Below are 12,420 nucleotides of genomic sequence, written 5' to 3'. Positions count from 1 at the left end.
ACTCTCTTCCTCCTCACCATTCACTAGATTGAATCCCTGTATGTAGGTTCTGGATGAAATCTAAAACAACTTTCAGATAAAGAAGGAGGAAAGATCCTACGCACCTGTTTTTTCAAAAGGCAGTTTCTTTCTCCACCAAAGCACTCTATCAGTCCAAGCTGGAGTTCTGCACTTATCACTTGTATCATAAGCCTCTGAGCCAACATCATATTTGTATGTTGGTCCAAAATTAATAGTCCCTTCATGGAAGTCTTTAAAAATCTATGAAAAGAAATACCATCTCTTTGATTAAGTTAAACATGAGGTAGGCGCCACTGTGATGTATCAACTTCCTTGCAAACAAACAATATTCTGATTTTTAAATGAATTACTACATTCATGCACTATGAACAAGGGTCTGAAAATGCAACTTTTTCACTCTCTCAAGGAATTAGACCAAGCCATCATGCAGGTATTGAAGAAAATGAGACACACTGCCTTACTTTTCCACTGGATTTTTGCTGTTGCAATTGATCAAATTCCAAAAGTGTCTTCCAATCTTGACGTTTGAGAAAATAAAAGACTTCCTCATATGTTAGATCAATGCGATAGTTGAAGTCACCACACCAGAAGACATAGTCATGTGAGAACACACTCCGCCCCTAGTTTAGAGGTACAGAATACTGTTAATGTTAAATGACATTCACGAAACACCTTTTAAATGCACTGAAACATACAACTTAGTCTCTGAATTACTAAGTACTGGACATACTTGCCACATTCTATTTGTTAAAATCCATTTGTGCTAAAATGGAGTGGCTCCTTCACTTTCTTTTACAGCCTGCTGAGCTGAATTTTGGAAACAAGAGTGTCAGGCTCTGACCTCTGTTTCCTGAAGGTATGTCTAAGCTGGGACCCCAGCTTTATATTCGCAATTTGACTACCATGAATATTAAAAATATATGTTTGTTGCCCTACCACATTTCACACACATATATTTACATATTCGAAATATAACACAAAATGTGCTTCTGGTACCAAGGCACATTCGAGCAACAAAGGTCCTGAGTGAAAACAGCTCCAAATTTGATCTTATGTGTACAACATAGTTTTGTAAATGTATTGAAATGAAACATCAATGAAAATTCACTTCAGTTCTAAGTTTAACATCCTATCCTCTAACCAGTCTCTCCCCCTCCCCAGTTAAGCTATAAACGTCTAAAATCCAGAGACTCATGAAGGAAATGGTCGAGTGCTGCGGCTGTCACAGCACTAGAGGGCACTCTTTATATTCATTACACACACAAGGTACATTTAGCTATTGTAAGTGTGAAGGACATAAAATAGTTAATGAGGTATTAGAAGGAAAAACTACCATAAGCACAACTTTATGGCAATTTGGAACAGAAACTCTATGCAGGACGTTCAGACTGTCAGTATTAGTTCTTACATAAAACAACTGATTGATATGCTGCATGTGCCAAGCCTCTAAACCTTGCAAACAACAGGGAGTTAAAATTTTATGCTTTGCAACCTAAACACCATTTTTTGCTGACTAACCAGAATACACAAACTGGTCCATTCCCTCCCTAGCTTAGGACCTCCCCAGAGAGGTCTGCGAAAGAAAGCATTGTGGAAATTAAAGGAACCAACATTAAAGGAAACAAAGAAGCACTGCTACCAAATCCCATGGGTTATCTGCTGGCCGGAGGAAACAAGTGTGGAATAAAACACTAGGGTGATTGATTTGACACCATTTAGGGGAAAAGTTATTCATACAGACCAATAGTGCCTACTTGCCACACTTTGAGAAAAGCCGGCAGTTCCTTGACAGTGACACATTCATGAGGACAAAATGAAGGGAACAAAGTACCATATTAGGGACCAAGAACTGATATATCGTACCTGAGCAGGAGTACTAAAGCACTGATATACTGAGCGGCACAAATGGTCTTTTAGGAACTCATACTAACTAGTGCCAGGAAAAGCTATCAATATCATGCTCTCCAGCTCTAACAGCAGTCACCTAGATCTCATCCATGAGGCCTTCCAGATTTGTCAGTTAAGTTGCAGCGTTCTGAAAGATCAACTTGAAAACTGTTCAAAGGTGAGGACTCCGAGTGCTGCAGCAACTGTATTTTTTGAAAGGTGCAGAACTTTTGTAAAGCAAGTGCTATGCTGGGTGGTATCTGGTCTCCTGTGAAACATGCTGCTTTTTTTTTTTTTTATGTTTTCTTTACCGTTTTCTTTTATGCCTGTTCTCCATGGCACTGAGATGAGTTCTTTGATGACCTGTCAAAGACAGCCTGAGACCAGCTTTCATAATGTAAATATACAGCCTTTATCGTCAATGTTTTTAACATACATACACCTACGCTTACCATTGGGAAGCTGAGTTTCTGTGTGATTTCTTTATAATCTTCATTCCTCTCTTTCACCTGAGTCTGCCCAGCAGTTAAGTGACTGCATATAAAGCAGAAACTGGTACTATAGAACTGAAAACGAATGCTCACTGCCCCTTTATTTCCAGCTTTTCCTCCCATTCCTGTCTTCACGGTGTCTATTGCTACATCCCTGTATTTAAAAAAAAAATTGGAAAGAGAAGAGAGTAAAGGGCTGCAGGGACAAACATTCAATTAACTTTAACTGCAACATGAAAGGAAAAGTCAGTTTACAACACCATGTCTTCTCCCATCCAGAAACCTTGCTGCTTTTAGACACCATCTTTTAGGCTGGGAAGTTTCTTGATGACGTTCGTGTACTTATGTTTCAAATTAAGTATGATATAATAGTATAGAAATAAAACTATTTGCAAGTATTTTCCTCCTCTTCTTGTCTTGCTGTATTGTTTGGAAGGGACATTATTTCTGAAATATTGGGAATTCCTACATAATATACTTTTCAAGTTTACCTCTACCATGATCTTTAAAATAGTGACAATAACTAATTTTACTGTTACATTTCCTTTTACTTTTGAACATATGGGAATCTGCTTTTCAGACATTTAACAATTTAATTAGTGTTACTACATAGTGAAACCCAACTTCACAGCTGATGCCAGATTTTTCAGTCAATTAAAGAGCAACAGATCATAACCCATAACTTGTTAAATCAGATGCAATAAAATTGGTAACTATTGGATACAACTATTTATACCCAACTCCTAAAATGAGTTCTGTACTGATGACAAATTGCTTAGGGCCTCCATGTTGTTAATTACACAGTATTTCAATGTCATGATTAGTATACACTTTACTACAGAAAGACGACTTGGCAAAGCAGACCACCTGCTTGCAGGATAATTTCTCCCAGATAGCCAGTCTACTCCGAGAATAAAGCACGCCTGTCTGATCAGATAAGTAAATGATGAGATCATTGTTGTAACCAACCCCAGCACCATGCACGTCCTTCCCACTGAGAAAATTTTATTTTCCAGATAGAAGTCAGGCAGATCTGGACTAGAATACTACTGGCTTTACGCACGGGGCAGGTGGAAAACCACTAAGTCTTATTGGAGTTACTGTCAAGCATTCATGATCTGTATGGTGCAAGATGTCACAGGCTCTCTTCCCCACCCACCCCCCTTCATTTTCTTCTCTCTTACCCCCACCACCTTTTGCATCTTTTTTCTCCCTCTTTATTTTCCTCTCTTTTCCTGACTGCAGAAAACCACCAGACAACACCCTCACGGAGGTAAAAGAGGACAATTAATGTTTTCTATGAAAAGATGGGTTTTAAGGACTCCAAAAGCAGTACGTGTTCAGCCTTTTCACTCTAAGGAGTTCTCACTTTTTGCTGCCTGCCTACCCAACTGCTGACTGATATTTATCTGATTTGCATTCATGGCAAAGGTGATGTTGAGATAACCCACTGTACATTCAAAAGCTTGTATTTCATCAATCCTTTCACTGCTGTATAATCTTCAGCTATTCTTTCATTTTATTTCTCTGTTCTCTAACTTCTGTCCTAACCTCTTCAATCTCTGTAAGCACAGGAGCTTTTTTTTGCTCTTCTAATAATTTTTGTTTTCCTTTTCTATACATAGGAAAAACTACATAAGCATACAGGTTAGGTTTGATTACACTTACATAACACATAGCAGCACATTAGCATTAAATGATGAAACTTGGTCACTAAAATCAAGCCCTTCCCTTTTTCTCTTGAGTTTCAAAGGGCTACATCAAATTCCTAGCAGTTTGACAGCTGCAACAGAGCCACTATGCTGTTCTCCTCCTGATTTCCATTTAAACCATGTACTTCCTGCTGGATTACTCACATTTCTTGTAAGCCAGGTGAAAAGTTAAAAACTGACAGAAACAATTCTCCTCTGGACTGCTTCATATGTAATTTTTTTAAATCATGTTGAAGAAATATTACTGGGAAGGTAGCAATGCAAGACCGTCAGGGTTACCTGGATTGCATTACTCTGCTTAGCCTACAGCACTTGATATTGCGCAAACTCTGCATGGATCTTCTCAGTAGATATGAGGTGAGAGGGAAGAAAGAGGCAGCTTTCAATATTTTAATCACAAAATGCAGTGGCCAATCAGCACCCTTAACATGGAGCAGAGGGCACTGTTTGGATCACTCTAGACTTTAAGTTCAGACAGATGCCCAAAGATAGTCTTGGCTAATTATTCATTTCCTACCATTTACACTTAGCCTGCATAATTCTTGCCCACAGCAAAGGCATTTTAATGCAGATATGCCTGTGGCTTGGTAATCTTCTAGGGGCAAGAGGAGTTTGGTCAGTCTCCAGGGACATTGGTGCTAGTAAACTGAGGACACACAGCTCTGCACCCTCCTGACTAGGCACATAGTTCTGGTTCTTGTGACATCTGGGAGACAAACACTTAATGGGCCCTTATAGCTCTCAATTCTATAAAATGTCAGGGGGCAAAACTAGCTCTCTTTCCCTCACCCTCCTTTCCACCTTTTCCACCATTCTTTTCAGGCCTAGAACCAGCCCTGTTTCCATATGGAAACACTAAGGAGAGGGTTAGAAAGTAAAACCTGCCCTTTGGGCAGAGGCAGGCACTTGCCTTCACTTGGTGCTCCAAACACTCTTGGACTTACTAGCTCAGGTCATTCCTTTTCCAGAAAGAGAACACCCAAACCAGGTGCTACACCCTGACAGCCCACCTGGAGCATGCCTGGCTTCTCAGCTGAACTGGAGGAAGATATTGGGGCTGCCTGGCCTTTGTGCTACCCAGAAGGATGGACTCCAGACTGCTGCCTCCTGGAAACGTGTCTCTCTCCCACACAGCGCAGAGACTGGAATCCAGGTTTGCATGATTCCCACCAAGCTGAAAAATCACTCCCACCCTCACTGGCCACACTCCAACAGCAGATGTTACTGAAGACACAGGTTGGGGTTTTTTTTCTTTGCGATTTTTTTTTTATTGTTGTTGGGTTGTTTTTGGGTTTTTTTACCTGATGAAGGGGACATGATATGGTCGTACAAAGATGAAAAGACAAACACCAACAAGCTGTGCTGATGTCAGCTGAATGTAGCGATGAGTCCTGGAAATAGCTTTTAGAAGCTGCTCTCCCCACATTTTCCTATTTGTTGTACTGGAACAAACATAAAATCATTTAATGGAATCAAAACAAACCACATACAGTCAATAAAATGAGCAGATTAACTGTGCCTTAGGCTTACAGACATCCCATTAGGCTGTAGAACTGGAAGTGCTGTAGGATGCATGGCAGAGACAGATAATACCTCCTCGTGAGCCAGCCCAGAGTTAGCAGGGTCAGTGAGTCCAGGCACAGCGCACAAATACAGTTACCCTGCTTCTGGATGTGAGAGGCATTTTGTCTACTATGCTTAGAAAGATCCATGCTCACGTGACATTTGACACCCCCATTCACTGGGGATAATTGGAAGCTGTTTGTAGTAATCATAACCATAAAAACAAAAATCCATGTCAATCTCATGACTTGTAAGATTTCTTGTGCTCAGAGTGAAGAGGAGATCTTCTCTGACTGGGAGATGACTGGCTACCCACAGCTGTTGGCTGTTCTTAGCTGAGAGTTTGTGCATGGGTGCATATACCTTTGCTTCTGCAGACCTAGCTTTTTCTTATCTCCAAAGTCAACTGATACATGCAGACATACCACCAGCCCAGCAGCCATGCTAAGCACTGCTGTAACTTGTCAGTCCCAAAACAGACAACTAACTGGTCAGCCTGATGAATCAGCATTGGAAACGTTATCTTCAGGGTTCCACCCCAATTCAGATTCAAAAGGACCAGTATACACCACAGCCTACTGTACATGCTGACATGCCAAGCTCAGGCTTTGGCTTTAGCTCCTTCTCTAGCCATAATTTTCACAAATACAATTAGCCACAGAGACATTTCGTTCATTTTAGAATCCCACATGAATGCCAATTATGTTTGTAGTCACTGAGCACATTTTTCCAACATCAGACAGGGGTTTAAGGACAAGCATTAAATCAATGACAACCATCAGAATTCTTCTCTGCCAACATAAAGACTTAAGAGACTTAGAAAACACAGTGTATTCTACTGTACAGAAGTTCACAGAGAAACAGCAATTTAACACCATCCCGGTGCCATTTGTTAATGGCAAACATATTTCCAGCTCTGATTACAAGGAACAGACTTGGAAGGAAGTATTCTACAAATCTGACCATAAAAAAGAACAATTCTGGAGGTTTTTGTTTGGCTGGTTCCTTTGAGGGAGAGAGTGCTCTTCTGGGCTTGGGGTTTTGTTTGTTTTGAGTTGTGGGTTGGGGGGCGGGGGGAGTGTTGGTTTTTTTCTTTTTTACCTACCTTGCATTCACAATATTCCCTGCACTTAATTCAACCATCTCTTCAAATCCCACTGCAAATATGTCAGGAGGGCAGTTATCATCTGTTGGCAAGAGGGAAAAGTGATATAAGAGTTACTATTTAATTTCTTCTAAAGACTTGTTTTCTAATTTCTGTCCAAGATCATTCCTGTAGTTTTGCCTTGTGTATCCCCTGCCAAGCTATACATATTCATAGCTCCTTTAATCTAATCTCACAAAACAACCCCTGCAGTTCCTCTGAAATTTTTTCTTGCTTTTCTCCCACCAGTTGGTCTCAGTCTCTCTTGCAGGAAGCAGTACAGAACAGAGCATTATATTGTAGCAACGTTAAGATGAGAAAATATTCAATGTTCTCTCTCCCTCACCCCACTCATCGCTAAAGCCACATCTCACTACCCACCATCTTTCAGCCACTTGTCATTTTACCCAACATGCTTTTCCTTTTCAACACTGATTCCTATGTAACTGAACTTACTGTCCAGACAGCAATATGTCACTTCCATCTCAATGCCTTTAGTAAATTTATCTAGCAGTTTAAGGAAGCCTTTGAAGTTTCTACTTATCTTCTTTCTTGTGAATCCTTTTTAGATCACCTGCACTTAAGGTTAGGTTAGGTCACTCTAGAGCACAGTGACTCTCCCTTCTCTGGCCCATGCCTGTGGATATCACCCTGGTAGAACAGCAAAAATCAAATACTCTCATATAATAGTGTGAAGCATATCTGTTGACCCATCAGGTCTGTCCATTGTCTAAGGGATTTCATTTTTTTTTAAACTGTCATACAGCCAAGGTAACAGTAACTTAATTCAACATGAAGACCTAAACAGTAGACAACCATAGGAACCTAAATCAGATCTGCCTCAGAAAATAAGAATGGAAAGAAAAGTAAAATATGCAGCAACTCTCTGTAGGCACAATAGTGAAACTAGCACATAACAGTTAGCCTCCTTAACATGACAGGCACTGTCACACGTGTATTTCCCATTAATGATTTTGGACATTTGTCTTTGAACACTTACCCATTTCTGTAGGCACTGCACTGACATTACCATAAACACTGACATTTGCACAGTCATACCCTAACTCTGCCCATTCACATAACTCAGCTCTCTTCCAGAAGCTGCTTAGATCTATCATGTTATGGTTGCCTGTACCATGTAGTCCTGCTCCTCCGGTTCTCTCAGGGGAAGGCCTGGCAAGGCTAGCACATGACAGGCTCTCAACAAATTTTAATATCATGGTCATAGTCATGTCCTAACACATCTAAACTTTCTGAAACAGACTGGACCAATCACCCATCTAAGCTGCTCAGAGTACAGTGATCTGCACCTAATCACATATCCATGCACTCAAGCACTAAGGGTTCAAACGAGACAAGTTGCGTAAGTAGCCAAGGATTTGAGGAACGAATTGCTGAGCTTCAAGGTTAGGCACAGGACTATTCCCATGATGCCTGCAGGAAGCTAAATGTTCCACTGTAACAACGAAAGCCCAGGTTTTGCCATAGTTTTGCAACCACTCAATTTCTAAGTGAGAGAACATTCACTGTTCATTTGCCTTAATAAAATCTGTAAGTCAATTACAATACCTGGCCTTCTTCTGTAAATAAGAAATTCAGCAGCCAATTTAAGCAAGCTACAAGCACAAGAGCTTTATATACTGTGAAAAAAAAGGAAATTGCCTTCCACAAAATAAATATTTTTGTCTGAAGGCTTTGATAGTAACATTTCCAGTTAATGTCAGAGTCCAGATTGTACAGATATGTTTAGCTTCAGATAAAGACCAAGGAGACATTCTGAGGGCACCTAAGCATGTAGCTCCGGCTCACAATGAAGAACAAAGAACAGAGATATGAAAGAAAATGAAATATGGGATGCAGAATAGGCAGATACACCCCAGGATAGCGTGCAAGAGACCTCTGAATTCTGACCTTCTGGAGGTTCAAAACAGTCACATGGTATAGACTCCAGAGTTGCTCCGACTGTCAGGAGCCCTTCACACACCATTCCACTGCTGCAGGGAGGCAGCACAAGTCTACATGGAGCTGAATACACCCCTAAGAACTGACAGAAAACGCCCTCCAAGATGCACTACCTTTGAAAGGAACAGCTGATCAAATCTTGTGTACCAACTCACTGTCTCTAGAGATGCCAGCAAATATTGCTTACACGTTTTTATCATGTCTTACCCTGAAATTCAGAAACTCCAGAGAGCTTGGGAGAATCCAGCAGCCAGTCTGTCAGCTCGCTGGTACCGAGGATGTTGCTTCGGAACTGCTTCCCCCCATTCACATTCCAGGTCCCCGTGGCAACACGAACACGCTTGAAGCTTGTGAATTCAAACTGACGCTCTGACATGGCCTTCAAAATACTTGGAGTTACTGACGGAATTGGGGAGAGAGAAAGAGGGTGTGTAGAAGAAGAATGTGTTGTAACAGGACAGAAAGCATACAGACGGCAGTGACACAGTCACTGTGAAATAATGACATTACTCTAGCAGCAACAACACAAAAGCTAAGGAGTAACTCCAATGGCAATGGCAATAACTACAAGATAACTAGGGTTGACGTTAGCAATTTCTCTTCCAGAAACCAGACACCCTTTGAAAGCCTGTGAAGGACTGGACATTCACTTTCAGCATACGTTTTCCTGCACTTCAAGTAATAAGCAAATAAATTCGTCTTCCTCCGTTAATCTTTTCAGTTTAGCCTACAGTGATCAAACATGTCAGAAGTTATGACTTAAATTGAAGCCCTAAGAAGTTTAGAGTGTGGAGGGAAAGGCAGAGAGCAGCACAGAGTCTCCCATCGATCCAAATCTAGCACTGTCATGGCTCTCTAGCCTGATCAGAACTCCTTATAGGAAACTGCTAAATTCACTTATTTTTAATGAGTGCAGGAAATCAGCAGTGTGCTTTATTTGTGTGAGCAACTGAGGTAACCTTAATCTTTAACTACCTGATTTGCATCGGTATTCAGGCACAGAGAAGCTATCTGTATTTTCCTTGTGGTCTGCATCAGGGAACAGCCCCAGGATTGAAATGGCGCTGAATGGTTCAAGTCTATCATATTAAAATCCAGTAGTTCTCTGGAGCAAACTGACCACCTGATACTGCTTGTGGGTGCAATTATCCTACATTCTGCACACAAGTATCTTCTCACAGAGAGCTAAGGTGGTTTACTCTACACAGGCGCAAACAAATGTGTATTTCTTGTGCATTATCAGGGCCCTGGAGTAAAGCAATGGGGAATGAACCAACGTAACAACATAAATGTGCCTTTAAGGATCCAAATGGCTAAAAGCATGTGCAAACTGCAGGCCAAAAATAAGGAGATAAAAAGTCTGACCTCAAGAGACTTCCTCAAGACAAACTTAGACAGGACCAGACTGTCCTAAAATCTTTCCCTCTGGTCCAACTCCTCTAAACTGTCAGAGGAGATCATCATCAAAGAACAGACAAACATACTCAGAAGTCCAAAACAAAATACGAGAAATAAGCACAGTGGAATTAAAACACCCTAAAGTGCTAAAGTTGTTGTTTAAAGTCACTTGAAAGCAGTGTTTTAAACAATAGATTTGTGCAAAAGTAGCTTATTTATTGATGTTTTCAAAAGGGTGCAATTGCTTCTATCTGACAACTAAACACCACAAAAGAAAAGCAAAGGATTTACACTGGCCTTACCCAGCAGTGCAGTGTGGTCCATGAGCATCTTGCCTTTGTCTGCATATTCCTCACTGTAGAAGTCACCCATGAGCAGCAACTTGATGGCTTCCTGCTTTACTGCATCAAAGAAATTTGACTGAATGGTGCGAGAGACAGAGCGGGCGCCATCCTTGAGTTTCCCAACCTACATCAGACAGGAATCAACAGTGCAAGTGACACTGAAGAGTAAATCAGACATCCCCTTCTTTAACTGTGAATAGTTTTGCCATTTTTCTTTACCTTGTGCTTCCCCTCAAGGGCACGACTGCCAGTAAATACTCTGCTCAGATTATGACCGTTGAGAGTCCACATCACTTTGTAGGATTCCACAAAGCGCTCAATTATAGATTTAGAGTTCAACCCAAGGCTCTCTAATTGAGCAAGCAGGATCTGGATTAGGTGCAGAAGGAGAAAAAACAACAACATTGTTCTTAAATGTGTTTTTGCTTTTTATCCTCAGTCTAAGTTTTCCAGCCGGCACCATTCTGTATCATAGAGCTGGCAAGACAGACTTGTATAACTGAGGCTTATGCCCTCTTTCCTATCTTTCCCATGGAAGAGACAATGTACGCAATACAAGCACCCACAAAATGTCCTCTGACAAACTCACCTCCAGTGCAATGAAGGACTGTACGCTATTAGTACGATCCAGGCAGTCCAAACAATTCATTCGAAAAGTACCTGTCTGCAGACTTTGGTAACCAAACACAAGAGGAGGGGGGAAAAAAAGTATATTTTAAAATAACATCTAATCATGAGTTGATTGAACAAGATCATCAAATATTCAGCCTGAACATACCCAGCCACATTTTGATGGTGCAAGCACATTGTGCACAATGTATTCCATTAACAGGTCCAATTACTTGACTATGTCTGCAACACTGTATTTAGCAAATCCATGCACTGGTAATTTTGCAGATTCCAAACAATGGAGATGCAATTAAGCCAAATAATCTATTTAGCACCAAGACTACACTATGTCTCAAAATTTTATTTCAAGATGGTCACTTATGCTCATGGTCCAAACACAGCAAGAAACCTGGGAAGGCCAGGACAGGTGGTGCCTGGCTATGCTGGGACAGAGGGGCAGGGACACTCACCATGGACTTACATTCTCGCCCTTTGTGAAGATTCCAAAGTCTTCCCAGTGCAATTTCAGCTGAGGCCTCAGCAAATTTTCCAGTTTCTCAGTTTTCCCACCTTTTGCAAATTGGTGGTAGTCAAAGTTTATCATGGGAGTGTCTGCTGCATGGGAAGAGGCCCATAGCAGTTTCTGTTTAGAGAATGAAGGAAAACAAATTCTGCTCAAGTCACAATGTAAGGATTGATACCAGCATGCTTTTATCATTACTAAACTTTGACTGTTTATCACATTTTTAATACTGAGAAGTTCATAGGGAATTTTGAAAGGCCAGACATGAAAAAAGCAACTGAACTTTCCTATTTGTTTTCTTTCCAGAAGTAAACTGGATTGTTAGACCCCAATTTTTCTGCGGGGTAACTCAAACTGTAACTGCAAAATATACATCAGAATTGCTTCTGTCTGCGCCTTGGGTAGTGGCAGCCCTGCAGCAGTGGGCTCCTACCTCTGTGAGTGAGGGTGTACAGCAACAGTGATGCTCTGGGCAGGCTCAGGACATGGACCCTGATGGGAAGGGTGTCCAGAGCTGATTAAGGTAGAAAAGCATAATAATGCATGGGTGTATTTTTTAACCATTCCTGAAGTGCCAAGACATGGGAAAACGTTGCCCTAAATTTAGGTAGAGGTTGCTTGGGGAGGAAGAAAGAAATGATGTCCCAGGAAACATACTATAAAATGTTTGTGGTAAACCACAAAAGTAAAAGAAGAGGCACAAATAGCCTCACTATTTCATCTCCAATTTCCATGACCTCACATGCATTTCCGTAATCACCACAAA

At 41.0% G+C, this 12,420-nt stretch overlaps 1 protein-coding gene across 5 annotated transcripts in view; it reads right to left on the bottom strand.

The window, feature by feature from the left end:
• The window catches only part of SYNJ2 (synaptojanin 2), a 69,261-nt gene that overhangs the window by 17,597 nt on the left and 39,244 nt on the right, over positions 1 to 12,420 (bottom strand). For all 5 annotated transcript variants that reach the window (XM_069787097.1, XM_069787098.1, XM_069787100.1 and 2 more), the window contains 10 exons: positions 11,602 to 11,774; positions 11,112 to 11,193; positions 10,742 to 10,891; positions 10,481 to 10,646; positions 8,988 to 9,179; positions 6,780 to 6,861; positions 5,413 to 5,553; positions 2,361 to 2,553; positions 483 to 641; positions 105 to 261 (listed from right to left, as the gene is read on the bottom strand). In XM_069787097.1, coding sequence (XP_069643198.1) covers positions 105 to 261; positions 483 to 641; positions 2,361 to 2,553; positions 5,413 to 5,553; positions 6,780 to 6,861; positions 8,988 to 9,179; positions 10,481 to 10,646; positions 10,742 to 10,891; positions 11,112 to 11,193; positions 11,602 to 11,774 — 1,495 coding nt within the window. The remainder of the gene's footprint in view (positions 1 to 104; positions 262 to 482; positions 642 to 2,360; positions 2,554 to 5,412; positions 5,554 to 6,779; positions 6,862 to 8,987; positions 9,180 to 10,480; positions 10,647 to 10,741; positions 10,892 to 11,111; positions 11,194 to 11,601; positions 11,775 to 12,420) is intronic.

The sequence above is a fragment of the Haliaeetus albicilla genome, chromosome 7, assembly GCF_947461875.1.
Source record: "Haliaeetus albicilla chromosome 7, bHalAlb1.1, whole genome shotgun sequence".
Classification (NCBI taxonomy): Eukaryota; Metazoa; Chordata; class Aves; order Accipitriformes; family Accipitridae; genus Haliaeetus; species Haliaeetus albicilla.
The sequence above is the reverse complement of the archived record's forward strand: the minus strand, read 5'-3'. Positions and strand labels throughout refer to the sequence as shown.